The 18,648-nt window shown below is 41.1% G+C and overlaps 1 protein-coding gene and 1 pseudogene across 1 annotated transcript in view; both read left to right on the top strand.

The window, feature by feature from the left end:
- Positions 1-207: 207 nt before the first annotated feature.
- Positions 208-3,819, top strand: LOC131420629 (E3 ubiquitin-protein ligase TRAF7-like; annotated as a pseudogene).
- Positions 3,820-17,013: 13,194 nt separating this feature from the next.
- The window catches only part of IMPG1 (interphotoreceptor matrix proteoglycan 1), a 115,365-nt gene continuing 113,730 nt past the window's right edge, over positions 17,014-18,648 (top strand). Inside the window, 1 exon segment of the mRNA XM_058566749.1 lies at positions 17,014-17,080. Coding sequence (XP_058422732.1) covers positions 17,014-17,080 — 67 coding nt within the window.

Genomic DNA, 18,648 nt, shown 5'->3' on the forward strand with positions numbered 1-18,648 from the left:
TTAACTATCACTAATTTCACTAATGAATACCCACTTCTAATGTCCATTATCTAGTTTAACCAATGAACACCCTTCTCTATCCTTCATTATGCTAATATTTTAAAATCTGATGTCAATTGAAATTAAAGATTATTGAATATTATAGTCGCTACCTCTAGAATGTGGCCCTTTTTATTGTGTTGACCATTCCCTACCTCCTCTTAGAGTATGTACTACAACCAGGCAATTGGCCACACCTACAGTGTAGCTCAGGCTCACACCGGCAAACATACAAACAAGTGTGCACGTATGTGCGCCAAAGCCAAAGTATTTTAAAGTAAGATGCAGACTATACTGTACATAAAGTAAGATACAAACGTTGTTGAATTCTCATTTGAGTTTTGAGGTCACAAACTTCACTCAGTATTTCTACTGACAACCGCTAGGAGTGGGATCCCAGCTTACAATCAGAGACTGGACTTCAATCATTGATTAGCCGTGAGACATTAAGAACTTCCTTAGCCTGTGGCCTGCATAAGCTTCAGTTTCCTCATATGCAATATGATAATAGTACCTACCTAATGTGGGTAACGTGTGAATACACTGAACAAAGTCATCCACTGTTTGTTATTATAGTTAGAGTGTTTGGGCTAACATCTTTTGGCTGGTATCATTTTGAAAGGTGCTGAACAAGTAACTCCATTATATTGTTTCTGAGTGCATTGTATCACTTCTAGATTGTAACCTCCTCCAGGGCACATGTCTGTGTGTTTCATGCTCTAAAACTCCTTTGAGTCCTACAAAACTGAGGCCATTCTGGAAACTTCCTTTCAGGGTAAGTGCTTATTAGGCCCACGGAGCACCTGCTATTGGGAATCTTGTGTAGCAAGTCAGTCTCTCTTGCTCTCTTTCTTTCTCTTTCTCTCTCCATCTCTGAATTCTGAATTCTGCTGCAAAGGCACATCTCACCCATGCCTCCTGCTCTGCCCATAACCAATCTTTTTTTTTAAAAAAAATTGCACTTTGGCCCAGCTAGCTTGTCAAGCCAATTCTCTCTCCTCTTCACTGCTAGACTATATAAGAGGAGTCTCACTCACTGTCTTTCCACTATCCAGTTACTCTGTGATGCACTGCGGGCTGACTTCCTTGTCCACTGTGCTACTGAGACGCTCTCCCAAAGGTCACGGATTCCTCCCTATCACAGATCCAGCAGCGCCTCCTCAGCGCGCATCTTATTGATTCTCTTTGCAGCCCTTGACCCTGCTGACCATTCGCTCTTCATTGCTGTGTGTCTAAGTGCTCAGGCAATGAGCGCTGGAGGAATTCAGACCTTGAAGATCTTTCAACAGCATTTGAAACCCATTTAAACTGGGTTTAGCGTCTGTAAAATTCAAGTCACTGATGAAAGTGCCTGTGCTCTTAGAATGTGCAACATTTATCATGACCGTATATAGAAGGGATTATATGTAACTTGCTAACACCAAACATACCTTATTTATCCTCTTAGTAGATGTGGCTAATAATTATTCTGAAAATGTTGTATTTTAAAATGGATGCAGGTCCCTTTCCTGGCTGGCAGCCAAGGGGACACAGTGAAGCAGGAGGGTGGCACTGCCACTCCCGGGCTGCCACAGGCAGGGGACGCTACCCGAGGCCCCTGGATGTCTCTCTAGAACGTGAGCTGAGGTCAGAGCGCCTGCTACAACCGGGTCTCCGGGAGCCTCCCAGCCTTCCCACCTAGAGGTTGCCCCTGCAAGCAGAATGGAGATGACCTTCGGGCCTGCCTTTTTTGGCAGTCATCACCATCAGGAAAGCCGATGGGACCAGTACTACAAACAGCACCACAGGATTCCCTCCTCCTCCAGCACCCTCACCTACTCCCCACGGGATGAGAAGGACAGCACGCCCCCCACCAACACCCTCACTGCTCCAACTCAGCCTTCTCTGGCTCTTCCCTGCACTCCGAGTCCAGCTTGTCCCTGCACTCCACATTCTTGCCGCCCAAGGACGAGGAGGAGCAGGAGCCACTGATGTTTGCCGAGCAGCCCTCAGTGAAGCTCGTTGGCCAGCTCTGCTGCAGCGTGTTCAAGGACCTTGTGATCACCACATGTGGGCACATGTTCTGTGGAAGATGCACCATGAAGTCAGAGAAGTGTCTGTGGACAACACCACGCTGACCTTGCTGGTGAACAACACTGAGGTGGCTGAGCCAATCCAGGAGCTCTTTATCTACTGCAGGCACAGCTGTCAGGTGGCAGGGTGAGAAGCCCACTGTCTTTGAGGTGAATTCCTGAGGGTGTCATCAAGCTCAGCACATGGCTGTGACTCCAGGCCTGTGCAGTGCCCCAACAACTCCAGCTGCCCGTCCCTCCTTTAGATGAACCCGGAAGCCCATCTCAAGGAGCACAAGCACATCAAGTGTCCTCGCTCCAAGTACGGTGCACGTTCATTGGAAACCAGGACACATATGAGATGCACCTGGAGATGTGCCACTTCCAGGGCCTGAAGGAGTTCATGTAGCAGACAGACTACCGCTTCTACCAGATGCACGTGGTGCTGGCCCAGGACTAGGAGATCACTTTCCCAAGTTCCATGCTGGGCAAGCTCTCCAGAGGATTGACCAGCTGGAGAAGAAACTCGAGCCTAAGTTTGAGGTCCTGGATGAAAACCAGAGCAAGCTTGGGAGGACCTCTTGGAGTTTCAGAGAGACTGCCACCATGTTGAAAGAGGAGCTGTCTCATATCAGCACGTGGCTGAACATGGGCATCCTAGGATCCTATGACTCTCAGCAGATCTTCAGGTGCAAAGGAAACTGCATGGGCCACCAGGGCCCTGGCATCTACTCCATGGGTGACCTGCTCTTCAGCAGCTCCTCTAAAAAGGCCATCAAGGTGTAGGACATCTGTACCACTCACAAGTTCCAGAAGATGCTGGAGGGCCATGACGGCGTTGTGCTGGTGCTCTGCATTCAAGGGTGTAGGCTCTACAGTGGCTCAGCAGACTGCACCATCACCATTTACGACATCCAGAACCTGCAGAAGGTGAACATGATCCAGGCTCAGACAACCAGTGTGCTTGCTGGTCTCCTAGCACAACATGCTGTTCAGCAGTTCCCTGAAGGTCATCAAGGTCTGAGACATCGAGCGCACTGAGCTGAAATCAAAGAAGGAGCTCCTGAGCCTTAACCACTGGGTGCAGGCCTTGGCGGCCACCCAGAGCTACATGTACAGCGGCTCCTACCAGACAATCAAGGTCTGGGACATCCAGACTCTCAACTGCATCAAAGTCCAGCAGACATCAGTGGTAGCATCTACCCTGTCACCATGATGAATCACCACAGTGTCTGTGGTACCTAGGACAGCCTCATCCAAGTGCGGGTTATCAAGTCCAAGTAGCAGGTATGCACCCTGATGGACCATGTATGCCCTGGCCATCATCTCGACACCAGACCAGACCAAAGTCTTCAGCGTGTCCCATGACCAGTCCCTCAAAGTCTGGAGTATGGACAACATGATCTAGGTGCAGCCCATGCTGCATCACCAGGGCAGCCTTACTGGGCTGGCCGTGACCTGGAGGCGGCTCTTCTCAGGGACTATGGACAGTGCTGTGAAGGTTTGGACCTTCACTGAGAATTCAGGCCAGGTCTTAGCTTCCCCTGCCGAGGCCTGCCTAAGCCAGATTGTCCACACAGTGGTCTCGGGGTCTCTGCCTGCCCTGTGGGGACAGGGGGCAGGCTCAGCCAGCCAGGCAGTGCCCTCCCTGCCCTACACCCATAAAGCCTCCCTCTGCTTGGTCCTGTCATCATTGCTGCCAGGACAATGCCCAGCCGTCTCTCTCTAGGTGCCAGGTACAGTGCTCACATGGCCACCCTTTGTCCCCACCGTAGATGGACCATGGGCCTTTTTACTCACCTTTTCTACTGTTTTTAGACTGTATAAGTTTGATTACTTCCTGATTGAAATAAAAGGTAGACAGACTGTGAAAAAAATAAAATGCATGCATATTGACACCTTTAAAGATAAAAATAAGTTACCTGCTTTTCTAGTGTTTAGCTTATAATTATTTTTCCCAAGGAGGGACTAGTTCAGTTTATTCTGCATTACTGTATCTATTACCAAGGACCTGGATAGGGGCAAGGAGAAGAGGGAGGGAAGAGCTTTGTCCTAAGAGCCCTGGGAGGAAGGCTGACCTGCTTTGTCTCCATAGGAGGATGGAATCATTCAAGTCTTCCCACACCAGGATTCATCAGCAAGTTCTCAGAGAAAATAATGAAGGTGGATGAGGATGCGAGGCCTCAGTGCCCAGGTTGCTATCATTCATATCCTCATTAAAGTGTCATCCCACAGCCCTGCAATTGCCTCCCTCCATTCCTGCCCTTATGCAGTCAGCTTTTGTGTATTCCATCTGCTGCTCCCCTCACTACACCTGAGGCAGCCCTTTTCGTCTAATCCTGTAGTCTTTAGCCGACTACCAAAATGAGATGATCCAGAGGGTAAATGCAGAAGATGGGAACCCCACTTAGATGACATTCCAATCAGTGTCAGCCTTATGTTTCTTTCTGGGCATTACATCCCTCCTTCCTCAGGTGCGGATAATAATGCAGGGAAACTCTCTGAGTCACACAGGCTGAATCTTGTGCTAACAAGAAAGGCACTTGTTCCAGACACCCAGAAGTATAGACAAGGACACTGGGCTCTTATCAGAGGTAACAGAACCTATTCTCCCCAGATCAAGGGTCTAATACTCATGGCTCTGCCTACCTGCCCCTCCCAGGACTGGTTCCTTCTAGGTGTGGTTCAGCCACTCCTGGTTAGTCACTCATTTTTATGGTGATGGAAATTCCTCAAGAATCCCCTTTGCCTGCCTGAAATGCAGAAACAAATCAACCGTGTGAGCAAAAGGAATCCGAGAACACTAAGCAGACAGTAGTCTATCTGTTACCTAACCAAATGGGCTTGCCTCCTGGTGAGTTAAATAAGACTCTACACCAGTGGAAGCTGTCTCACAAAGTAAAGTGTATTTGCAACAAATAGGAGGCCATGAGGAATCATTTTCAAAGTCATGGCGTCCCCCAACAAAGGGAAGCAGGAACTTTTATTTCGTTGGGGAATGAATATTCAAAAGGGTGAGGCGCATGTTTGCTTGCACAGGCTCAGTTGGAGAACATGCTTCCACATAATGAGGCCTAAGCTCCTCCTGGAGAGATCTTTGCATTAAAAATAAGGCAAAGGTCATGGGCGAAGCTCTTGTGATGAGGCTTGGTCAGTTTCAGGATGGCTGGTGGTTACATCTCCTTAACATACAAAAGGAAAAGAAACAACCTGGAAAAACAGTTAATTGCTTCCAAACCCACCTTTGAGGTTTTCGAGGCCCCTAGTCAGTGACATGTCTACCAAAGAAAAGAGTACTTGATTCCAGAGATGAAGACTCTGCAAATTCCTATGCAGCCACCTTACCCACAGTGTCCAAGTCAGTTAACGAAACGTGAAGGAAAAGACCACTGCAGCCAGTGAACTTGGGATGTGACCCTGCATTTTCACTGGCTTCTCTTTTCACTCAGTGTTGTTGTTGGGGCCCAAGGCAGCTACCCTCACCCCACAAAAAATATCCCACAATGACATACTGATTTTGAATTGAAGTCACTTAAGAAAAAGGGCATGCTGACTCTCCTGTCTCCATTCCTTCTGAAAGCAGGAGATAAATCTCCCACATGAAGGGTGCTCACCCAGAGTGAGGGAATTCTGGGCCCAGAAGCCTGCAGAACCAAACCTTGTTAATTTACTAACTCAAACTCTGTTTAAATTCCTCACTAATTACATACCCTAAACCTAAGTTTCTTTGTTTTGTCAATTCCTCACAAATTTATTGTTTCTTTTTGTAAAAGATACGTATACCACCTGCTTTGTTCACTCTCTGAGCATCATTTTCATGATTCTCCCGGGCACACAGAATTATATCGGGTTTTTCTGCTGTGAATTTGATCATGTGTCAATTTTATTATTAGTCCAGCCATAAGAACACAAGAAGGGTAAAAAGGAAATTTTCGTTCTCCCCGACATTGTTGTGATATTGTGATTTATAATAAGAAATATATATATTTGGTCTTTGTCCCCATTTCTGCCACAGAACTCCTAAACCCTTGGAATTAGGATCCCACCTAAGGATGGGGGCTGGTTGCCAGGGGAGCCAACCATGTGATTAGAGGGTTGGAACATTCAGTCTCACCCTCTTGACCTCAGGGAGGGGAGAGGGGCTAGAGATTGAGTTTGGTAGTGTGGGAGATCAAGATTTGGCCACCCTGAAATCTATCTCTTTACCTTGGTTGTTTTCTCTAGGGACATTTGACCTCCCCCACTAACTGCCTAAAGAATTTGACATGGTAGCTCCTTCCTGGAACAGATCTATCATGATGGCTGTAAAGATAACGTAGGGTAAATGTTACAATAGGAAAGGCACCAACAAGCCCCTCTTATCAGAAGTTCTATCTCTCTGGCCACATTCTCTGGATGACCCTGCCAGACAATCATTTACATTTATAAGGGAAATCTCCATTTGTAAAGGTATCTCCCTCTCTGTTTGGAGAAGAGAGGGGGATGAGCTCATTCCTAGTGACTTATCAATGTGGAAGGTGAGGCTTTGAGCTACATAATAAACCTTACTCTTGTTTACTGTGCTTTAGTGGTAATCTCCTGTAACTGACTCCCCCCACCCCCAAAATCCTCCTTTGTCATTGGCTGAAAATGATATTTAAGACGAGAATTTCTGCTATTGTGTTGAGAAACGCAATGTCCTTGCTTTCTCCCATGTATACATGTTATTAAACTTGGTATTATTTTCTCCTGCTAACCTGTCTTGTTGATTATTTGGCCAGCCAGAAGAACCTTAAGGGAAAGGGCAGAGGGAGATTCTCTCTCTTCTCCCATCAGTAGCCAAGGGCCAATGATTTAATCAATCATGCCTGTGTAATGAAGCCTCCATTTGATTGTCCAAGCCAAAAAGGACAAGGTTCAGAGAGCTTCTGTGTTGGTGAACACCTGCAGATTTGGGGAGAGTGGCACACTCTGAGAGAGCATGGAAGCTCCATGTCCTTTCCCCATACCATGCCCTGTGTATCTCTTCCATCTGGCTGTTCCTGAGTTATATCCTTTTACAATAAACCAGTAATGTCGTAAGTAAAATTGATACTGCACTTCTCAGTCTCAACTTTGTGTGCCCAATGTGCAATAAGCCAATCACTGAGACATTGGTGCTTCAAGATAGAGAAAGTTATTCGAATTGACCAAAATGAGAATCCAGGAGCATAGGTTCTCTCAAATCCACCTCAACAAAGGAAGAAAGGAGGGGGTTTTATAGAGCTAAGGGGCTTGGCAAGAGGAGTTTCAGAGAAACAAAGGGGAAATCCATGTTTCTTTCACACCAGATAGGCCTTTGGGCAATCTGACTTTGGGGTGTCAAAGTCAGCTGGGGGCTGGTTATCTGGTGATCATAACTTCCTTGAAGTCATTCTTTTTCTTCTGCAAAATAAGCTCATAAATCCTTGTGACCCTTGAGTCATCCCTCAGGTTAAACAAGAAAACAGAAAATTAATGTTAATCTTCTTTTCATCTGTGTCTGTATTGGGAACAAGGTAAAAGGGTAATCACATTCTTTTTTTTTTTTTTTTCTTTTTTTGTGAGGAGATCACCCCTGTGCTAACATCTGCCAATCCTCCTCTTTTTTTGCTGAGGAAGACTGGCCCTGGGCTAACATTCGTGCCCATCTTCCTCCACTTTATATGGGATGCCGCCACAGCATGGCTTGCCAAGCAGTGTGTCTGTGCACGCCCCCAGGATCCGAACCAGCGAACCCCAGGTCGCTGCAGTAGAGTGCGCGCACTTAACCGCTTGCGCCACGGGCCGGCCCCACACATTCTTATTGAATATTTACAGTAACCCTCAGTTACCTGGCTTCAAAATGTTTCTATGAATTCTGTGAGCCGCTCTAGCAAATAATCAAACCCAAGGAGGGGGTCATTGGAACCTCTGATCTGTAGCCAATTGGTCAGAAGCCTAAGTGACAACCTGGACTTGGGACCGACATCTGAGGGGGATGGGGCACTCTTGTGGGACTGAGCCCTTAACCTGTGGTATATGATGCTATCTCCAGGTAAACAGTGTCAGAATTGAGTTGAACTGTAGGACAGCCAACGGGTATCTGAGAATTGTTTGTTAGTGTCGGTCGGGGAAACATACCCCCCCCCCCCCCGCCCCCCGCCACATCCACTGTAATTGGCGACTGGAACCCATTAGTTGTTAATTTGTCTGATGACGTCAGTTACTTTCTTAGTATTGTCACCAACTAGTGCCCCAAGGAACTCAAGGGTGGGTTTGAAAGCATTTAACTGTTGTTATGTTAAGGAGACAACCGTAGCCACCCTGAAGCTAACCAAGCCTCCCTACAAGAGCTGCACCCATGACCTTGCCTTTTATTTTTAATTCAAAGATCTCTTCAAGAGGAGATTAAGCCTCATTATCATAATCTGCAGTGTACCCACTTCTCCCTTTTGAGTATTCATTCCCTAACCAAATAAAAGTTCCTCCTTCTCTTTGTTCAGGGACATCATGACTTTGGAAATGATTCCTCATGGCCTCCTATTTGCTGCAAATACATTGTACTTTGTGAGACAACTTCCACTGGTGTAGAGTCTTATTTAACTCTCCAGGATGCGGGCCCGCTTAGTTCTGTAACAGTATCCAATTTCCCTATGGAAGGAACAGAGTGAGGAGCAATCAAGACGACAGAGGCTTTGGAATCAGAGAGATCTGGGTTGAAAAGCCTGCTTCACCCTTACCAGTTGTGTAGTTGGGAAATATACTTCCATCTCCAAGTCTCAATTTCCTCACCTGTAAAGCAGAAATAAAAATAGTACTTACTTCATAGGGGTGCTGGAAAGATGTCATCTATGCATATAAAGCACCTAATGGAGAGCCTGGCATTTAGTAGGAACTAAAAAATTGTATCTATTTTGATTAACAAATGGAATAGTTTCTTTATGACATTAACTGATTCATTTTGGCAACCATTTCTCATTTCTACTGATTTCAGATGAAGGAAGACATCTTCAAAGACATACTGCCCTTTCCACCCTACCTTGTACATTTTAAATGCACCACTGAAATTCTGCCAGAAAATAAAGAGGAATGCTTACCTCTTTAAGGATGTATAATTATTGTTGACAGTCAACCAGCTTGAAGAAGCCCTTCTGGATTAGTTAACAGTGATCCATAATTAAACACAACAATACTTAGAGAAAGACTCGATGGTCCCAGAAAGCATTGTTTCAGGAATAGTCATGTGTGGCTTAATAACAGGGATATGTTCTGAGAAATGCATCCTTAGGCAATTTCGTTGTGCAAACATCATAGAGTGTACTTACAGAAACCTAGATGGTACAGCCTAACCTAGGCTGTATAATACTAATCTCATGAGACCACCATCGCACTCGCACTCGCTGTCTGTCATTGACTGAAACGTCGTTATGCAGCACGTGTGTGTATTGAATGGTTATCATTCTTGTTTGCCTCCTAAATGGCAGTTATCAACATTAGTTACCCAGATTTTTAATTAAAAATGGGAAAATTAATAAGGTACTGCTGTCAAGAGAAATTTTTAAATATTTATTTTAATATAAATTCAATACCTTTATAATCATACATATGATATAGGATATTCTTAGGAACTCAAAGTAGTCTATACTACATTTTCCTTTAAGCAACGTTTTTTCTTAAGGAGACTATTAAGAGGAAATGTTTTTCATAACTTGAAATTGTTGCTTTCTCTCCTAGAGAGAGAACACTGACGTTTCACAACAGGGTTAGGAACATAAGTATGACATGGAGAGACACAGCAAATGGAGACAGAAAGTATTTTGTTAGCCCTTACCCACTTTCCAGCCCATATTTCTGAAGTGTTAGAAATATTTATATACGTATTTATGTATAAGTATGTATCTATTTTAAGTCCTCATATCATTTTTCCTCGATGTGGTTATTTAAAAGTAAATTGATCTTTCATCTAGTTCATTTCTCATTTTCAGATACACTGCTCTAAGTAGGATTCTACACCAATTTGATAACTCTAATTTTCTTTAGATATCACCAAAATAATCTGCAGTTAAAGATGAGAGCTGAAAACCCGTTACTCTATGCTACCTCTGGATACCCCAAGAAAATAAGATTAAAAGAATTTTTTTAAGTATGAAGCCAGAACAATAAACAGAACAAGAAAAGAGATGGTAATCAAGTTTTAGAATTTCTGTTGCAGATAGAGCGACTAGGTCATTTTGACCAATCCTTCTGCTGAGGAAATGTAGGAAAGCCCGGTGAAATATAAAATCATCCAATGGAAAGAAATGGAGAGCAAACAAAATAGTGAAGCATTACTAAAATAGAGATTTACAAGAGGGCAGAATGAAGACAAACGAGCCTAGCTTTGGGAGCCACTTTTGCCCCAGAGCATTTTCTCCTCTGAAAGAAAATCAGAGACTGAACAGTGCTTTTGAAAATCTCTTAGTAGGAAGGAGACAGAAGTTGGAGTCCAGGCCATGGCAAAGCCCTGGTAAACTGCTCAGGGCTACACCCTGGAAACAAAGGCGAGCTCAGAGTGAACCAGGCCTCTACCAAGTGCAACTCAGCCCAGAATCGTCTGTGTAGTCTAGAAAATCTCCACCTCACAAATGGTATTCAGTTGATCTTGGAATGCTAGTAATCCCCAGTGCTTGGAAGAAGCAAAGGAAAATCGTCTCTGGAAGGAGATATCCTAGACTCCGAATTCTTTCTATGAACATATTTTTTATATTTTTAATAAACTTTTTATTTTAGAATAGATTTAGACGTACACAAAAATTGTGAAGCTAGTACAGGGTTCCCACATACCCTCCCTACAGTTTCCCCTAGTATTAACATCTTCCATTATTATGGTACGTTTGTTACATTTAATGAACCAATATTAATACATTATCATTAACTGAAGCCCATACATTATTCAGATTTTCTTAGATTTTTTCCCTAACCTAATGTCTTTTTTCTGTTCCAGGATCCCATCCAGGACACCGCATTACGTTTAGTCTCCATGTATCCTTAAGCAAATCTTGGCTGTGACTGTTTCTCAGATTTTCCTTGTTTTTGATGACCTTGACAGTTTTGAGGAGTACCAATCAGGTATTTTATCGAATGTCCCTCAATTGGGATTTGTCTGATATTTTTCTCATGGTTAGACTGGGTGTTACGGTGTTTTGGAGGAAGAGCACAGAGGTGATGTGCCATTCTCATCACACTAGATGAAGGGAGCATGCAAGTCATCAACATGACTTCCTTGTTGATAAAGACCTTGATCAAGGTTATTTATATTTGTCAGGATTCTCCACTGTAAAGTTGCTCTTTTCTTCCTCTTTCCGTATTGTACATTTTAGAAGGAAGTCACTGTATGCAGGTTGCACATAAGGAGTGGGAGTTATACTCTACCTCCTGGAGAGTGGAGTATCTACATAAATGATTTGGAATTGTTCTGCACGGGATATTTGTCTATTCTCTCTCATTTATTTATTTATTCAATAATTTATCTCTATCAGTATGGACTCATGCATATTTATTTTACACTTGGTATTATAATCCAATATTACATTGCTTTTTTCCTCAAATTGCTTCAGTTTGGCCATTGAGAGCCTTTTCAGTTGGCTCCTGTGTCCCTTTGACATGCCCCCATAACTGTGGAGTTTTTGTGTTTGGTTTGGTTTCGTTCGAGCACTTCTTTACTTTCAAGGACTATAAGACACTCCAGGTTCATGTTGTATATGTCCTGTCGCAGTTTTAGAACCAGCCATTTCTCTAAGGAGTCCTGGTTTATTTTACTGAAGAATGGCAAGAACCAAGATCTGGTGCTAAGTGTGCTCCTTGCTACTGGGGTATCATTGCTTCTAGGCTCTCTTAGCTGATGGAGAAAGGCAATGTGTGTATACTAACCAGTACATATACACATATCCATATATATATAACATATATAATTAATATATATATATCCATCTCTATCTACGTTAAACTAAACATGAGTGTATACTGCTGTCTCCTACTCTACTCCATTACCATATGTATTATTTTTGCCTCTTCTCCTTGCTTGTCTGTAACCTCCCACTTCAATGGTGAGAAGCCTGGCTCCCACCACCCACTCTCCGTTTACTTAACTGTTCACTTCCAGTATGCATGTTATAGTTGTTTCAGAATTAGCTCATACTTCAGTGGGAAACTATTTTTTTCAACTAGAGTACACTGCTAATATACAGTTCCTTTTGTCTTTAGTCTCACAGACTCCATTCATTTCCAAAGTTACTTAGGTCAACTTTCCCCCACCCTCTTCAGTGAGATTGTTTCATACGTTTTTAATACAGTTTAGACTCTTTTGTCTTAGCCTGCACTGTCACAATTAGCGTAGTTAGGTGCTACCTAAATGATTTTTTTTTAATTTGCATGCCGTAAGATTCACTCCTCCGCTGTAAAGCTCTATGGGTTTTGAAAAGTGCAGAGTCATGCATTACAGTATTATACAAAATAGATTCACTGCCCTAATCCCCTACGCTTCACCTATTCTGAACGCACACCCCCCAAAACTCCTGCATCTACTAATGTTTTGCCTTTGCCAGAGTGTCATGTAAATGGAATGATATAGCATGTAGCCTTTCCGGACTGGCTTCTTTAATCCAGCAGTGTGCACTTAAGATTCACCCATGTCTTTGCATGGGATGATAGTTCATGCCTTCTTATTGCTGATAGTATTCCATTGCATGGGTATGCAGTTTGTTTTTAATCCACCTGCTGAAGAACATCTTGGTTTTTCTGGGGTCGGCAGTTATGAACAAAGCTACTATAAACATTCGAGTGCAGGTTTTTGTGTGGACATACCTCTTCAAGTCAGGTGAGTAAACACCTGGGAGTGTGATTGCTGGATGGGATGGTAAGACTATGTTTAGCTTTGTAAAAAACTGTCGAACTGTCTTCTAAAGTGCCTGTACCAATTTGCATTCGCACCCGCAAGGAATGAGAGTTCCTGTTTCTTTGAATCTTTGCCAACGATTGGTAGTGTCGATTTTTTTTCAGTCATTCTAATAGGTGTGTAGTGGTATCTCATTGATGTTTCCATTTACATTTCCTAATGACAAATGATGTGGAGCGTCTTTTCGTATGCTTATTTGCCTTATGTATATCTTCTTCGTGAGGTGTCTTGCTCAGCTCTGTGGCTCATTTTTAACTGAATCTTTAGGTTTTCTTATTGTTGAGTTTTAAGTTTTCTTTCTATATTTTGAGTATAAGTCCTTTGTCAGAAATGCAAATATTTTTTCTCAGTTTATGGTTTATCTTTTAATTTTGTTTACAGTCTCCTTAGCAGAACAGAAGTTTTTCATTTCAATAAAATCCAACTCATCATTTTTTTCTTTTGTGGATCATGCTCTTATATTGTATCTAAAATATTATCACCAAGCTTAAGGTCACATAGATTTGCTTCTATATTTTCTTCTAAAATTTTTACATGCATTTTACATTTATGTGTATGATCCATTTTTACTTCTTTTCTGTGTAAGGTGTAATGTCTGTGTCTAGGTCCATTTTTTGTTTATTTGTTTGTTTGTTGTGGGTTGGTTTTATTGGTTTTTTTTTTTTTTTTGGCATAAGACACCATTTATTGAAAAGACAATCCTTTGTCCATTGAATTGCTTTTCCATCGTTGTCAAAACTCAATTGACTGTATTTGTGTGGGCCAACTCCTGGGCTCTTTTTTCTCCTCCGCTGATCGTTGTGTGTACTCTTTCATCAATACCGTACTGTCTTGCTTACTGTAGGACAACTCTTAAAATATAATGTCTGGCATAAATAAGAAAAATCCCACAACTGAAAGATACAATAAGTAAAATTAAGAACAATAACTTATATCCAGCTGAAGAGAAAATAGCAAAATAAAAGATGAGTCAATATAATGAAATAGGTCAGAAGAAAAGGATTGGGAAAACATGAGTACATGAGATACACAGATTTTATGACAAAGGTGGAACTTCAGAAGAGAGGGAAAAGGATGATCTTTTCAATAAATAGTAGTGGGACAGGCAAAAGTAAACCACAGTGGTTACAGATGTGTAGTTAAGCAGTAAAAGAATTAAGAAAAGCACATAACTGATTACCATAGAAATCAGAACAGTGATTATATTTAATGGAGAGGAAAGGTTTGTGTTTGTGAGTGGAACCATGAATCCTTCTGGGGTGCTCTTAGTGTACTCTGTTTTTACCTGTATGTTACCAGAGGGTTCGCTTCATAATAATTGTATTAAGCTGAACATGTAGGTTTAAGCAAAGTTTTAAAACATGGATGAATGGTAGCAGACCTAGAAAGATAAATCGTAAACTGGCAGTAGAGAAAGCTCAGAAGCTTTACATAGGTATATTTTTTAAATTTGCATATATATAAAAATTTCTACATATATATAAACAAGACATACCAGTTACTTCTGGAAATGGGGGTAAATTAATGGAAGGATTGAGTTAAAAATAGAAGGATAAATTGAAATAGCTAATAGCTAGAGCTCCAAATCCCCTTCTCCATTCCATTCATTTGTGTAATTGCCTCATGGCCACCCAATATAAGGCTGAAGATTTATTTTCCGGACAGAGTAAAACAGTCTCTGGACTATTAAATATTTGGCAGATTTGAGAATGAGGGTGCTTCTCTGAAAACAGAAAGATTCAATTAAAATATACATAAGAATAATAAGACCCAGGCCCCGAAACTCTTTCTCAGCTCATGTACTGATACATTGGGAGTCAGTCTGTGACACTGAACCTCTGCATCTCAAGTTCATGTGCCTGACGCTCAATAAGCCAAACACGGAGATTTCTGGTGTTTGGAGATGGAGAAAAGTTTATTCAAATTGTTACCTCTTTTATTTTATTTTATTTTATTTTGAGGAAGATTGGCCCTGAGCTAACATCTATTGCCAATCTTCCTCTTTTTTTGTTTTCCTTTTTTCTCCCCAAAGCCCCAGTACGTAGTTGTAGGTCCTTCTAGTTCTTCTGTGTGGAACACCACCTCAGCATGGCTTGACAAGTGGAGAGCAGGTTCATGCCCAGGATCTGAACCTGCAAACCCCGGGCTGCCTAAGCAGAATGCATGAACTTAACCGCTACGCCATCAGGCCAGCTGTGGTACCTCTTTTATATAAGGAAACTAATCCCATTCGTGCAGGCTTTTCCCTCATAATCCAATCACCTCCCAAAGGTCCCACCTCCAAATACCATCACATTGGGGGTTGGTTTTCAACATATGAATTTTGGGAGGACACAAACTTTCAGTCTATAGCAGTGGTCAAACTATCAATCAAGTATGAGGTTAGATGGAAGCCATTTTCTAACATATAGGGTCTCAAATTTAGCTACCGTGAACTTTCTCTGAGTAATGTACTGGAGCAGGTGCTCTGCTAAAACAAGAGATTAGATTAAGAAAGAAGGCAACAAAGGATCTGGAAAACACGAGATCCAACACAAGAAAGGTGAAAGGAATCCCCAGGATGATTGGGAAGGGAGATCCCCAGATGACTGCTGTGAACAAGAACAAGAAATGAGACAATACAGCCTGGAGGGTGTTCAGACACCCTAGGAAAGACAGACCGCCTGAAGTGTTTAACCAGATGAGGAGGAAATTTACACATATGGGGTAACATTTGGGGATAATTTCTAGTTTTGTATGTAGAAAACTAAGGGAAAAATATATGACAACTGCAAAAAGCATGACGGTGGTTGTTAAGAGAATAGGCTCCTGAACCAGACTCTTTGGGTTCAAATCCTGGCTCTGCCACATGTACCTTAGTATTCTCAAATATAAAACAGAGATAACAATGACAGAACCTACCTCACAATGTTGTATGGAGGAATATACAGATGATCTATGGAAACCCTCAGGACAGCGCCTATCACAACCCAGGAACTCACTACCTGGTAGTAATCAACAGTATACACCATGGCTTGGCTATGTGCAGCTCTTACAGAGTAACAGTAATATAAAATTGAATATTGAATAAACTGAGAATACAGTAATACCGAGGCAGGTGGAAGGATGGGAGAGGTACATGTTTATGGAGAGTGGGGAGGGCGTGTGTGGACGGGAAGATACTCTCAATAGCCATTATTTGATAATGCCTAAAAGTGAAAAACCAAAAAATCGTAATAGAAGCATTATTGTTTAGAAATACGAATGAGAATACTAGAAGAATTAGCCTAAAGAATTAAAAGTGGTTGCCTTTGAATAGAAGTATGACACCATTATTTTTCACAACCTTGTAGAACTGACTCTCCAAACTCTGCATGAATGGCAAATTTAAAAAATTAAAACGAGACTTAAAAAAACCAAAAAAATCATCTGTACGTAATGCCAGAAAGAAAGCAATTTACAAAGCAGTGCATTTCTACAAGAATGGAGACCGCATTGCTGTCTCTGGAGACTGACGTATATTGAATAACCACACACTTTTCAGGGAGAGCAGTTAAGGGCTTTCAATGGATGTTCCTTGTGCATGTCATTTTGGAAGACACTTGACCCTGTCAGCCTTCTTCTGTGTTTGGCAGGACTCCCCCCCGGCTCTCTGTGTCACTGTAACAGGTGACTAACTAAGAAAAAAGCATCCCTTCTGTCTGTGGACGCTTGTTTATAATGGCATTCAGGGTCCTGGGGCTAGGCTGACAGATGCTCCTCCAGAAGGTTAATGAGATAAAAGTTCCTCCAACTGGACCTTAAGCAGAGATTACACCTGAGGGGAAGATAAGCAGATTATTCCAAAAACAGACATTGCTTCGTGTTCTTCATAGATTAGCACCCTCATAAAGGTAAACCAAGAAGGTTATTCTCACTCAACTGGCATCAGTATTTAATTATTTTTCATATTTCTGTCATTTTATTTTTTTTAAATGACATCTGGGGCTATTCCGTGATTGTTACCAGAACTACCAATGCACAAAAGCCAGAATGTATTTGGAAACTAGAAGAGCTATTTTTGTTTTTTGGATTTTTTTCCAAGTTCAAGGGACCAAAGGTGAGTTATTTAGGTATTTATTTCTAAACATGCTTATCTATAAAATCTATTTATAGAAGTGAACATTCAAAATCAACAAGGTCACAACTGTATGTCAGAGGGCTAGTGTCTGGTAGGCCTGGAATAAATACTGATTGAATGATTGACTCAATGATTATCAGAAATGGTTTTCACTTGATTGAATATTTACTACATAGACTTAAATGCAATTTATGTTAACAAAATAGGAGAGATGAAAGCATCTTATTTGCTTTTATAAAACATTGAATTTAAATTCATATCATTAATGTCAATAACATTAGTAGGTCTATGAAACCAATTCCATTTACCCCTTAAAACTGACAAAAAAATCTAAAAAATGAAATTAATATTTTGTCATTTATGATCAGACAAAATATGTGTTTTATACCTTCTCATAGTTAAATAATGAGTTGCTTTTCCCTAGAAAATAGCAAGTGTGCTTCATCTTCCGAGTTCATGATGAGGCCAATGTAGAAACTTCGTTGTTTTTGAAGTTGTGTGCAGGAAAGAATTAGGCACTGCATGTTCTTATGGCAAATCTTCAAATGAATCTAAAATTAAAGCAAGCCACAAAACAGGCATATTTAAGAAGAATAATGTATTTTAAAAAACTTGTTGAAGAAAGCTTCCTTTTTTTTTTAAGAATAAGCCTGATCATTATAACATACTCAATCTTTTTAACACATTTGAGATCAATGATGTTCGTCCTTCTTTAAAGATGACATAGCTTCAGACAATTAATGTTTTAATTGAAGCATTTGAAAATGTCCAGAGAAAAGTAAAACAAATAATTGGTTGCATTTGTAAGTCACAAAATAACTGATTCCACTAGTTATTTTATATGTAACTTTTTAGTGGTTGCATTTGGAAGGAGAAAAAGACTTCTAGAAAAGATTAAATAAAAATTCCGTTTATGTTTTGCTAACTATAAATAATAGTAGATGAAGCAAAAGTTTACTTACTTTTCCTTTCAATTGTCAATTATATATAAATGTTTACATTTATGAAAACATTTTAATTAGAAACAAATGATGGGATTCCAGTGCATTCTGAGCTTAATCTGCTGAAGCAAACCAATTTCTGTTTCACAAACTTGACCAGGCAAATCAGCTCTTTCTTGTTTAATTATGTTAATAATTTAACTATTTTTTTCTATTTTCATGTATTATATATATCTGCCATTACAGACAATTACATAATTTTACAAAGAAACTTAAATGAAATAAGCTCACCAAAAAACTATAATTTATTATATGCTTATTTCTATCAAACAAAGTATTATATCTGCATAATAAAAAATCCTAACATGTTACTTGTTTGGGGCTTTTTATTCCATGAGAGTGTCAGATCTGTGAATTTCTGTGAATCTTCAATTTGTGAGGTCTACATTAATTGAAGTTTATGTACTTCAGCCAGTCTGGTTTCCCATTTGTAACTGATTAACTGACTGAGTGTATTTCCATAGAAAATGGTTTGGGAAGAAAGAAGAGTTCAATTCAATACAGCTAGCTGTTAAGCATAACAATTGGGTGTTTAAATTCAAGAAT

Source organism: Diceros bicornis, chromosome 23 (genome assembly GCF_020826845.1).
Source record: "Diceros bicornis minor isolate mBicDic1 chromosome 23, mDicBic1.mat.cur, whole genome shotgun sequence".
NCBI lineage: Eukaryota > Metazoa > Chordata > Mammalia > Perissodactyla > Rhinocerotidae > Diceros > Diceros bicornis.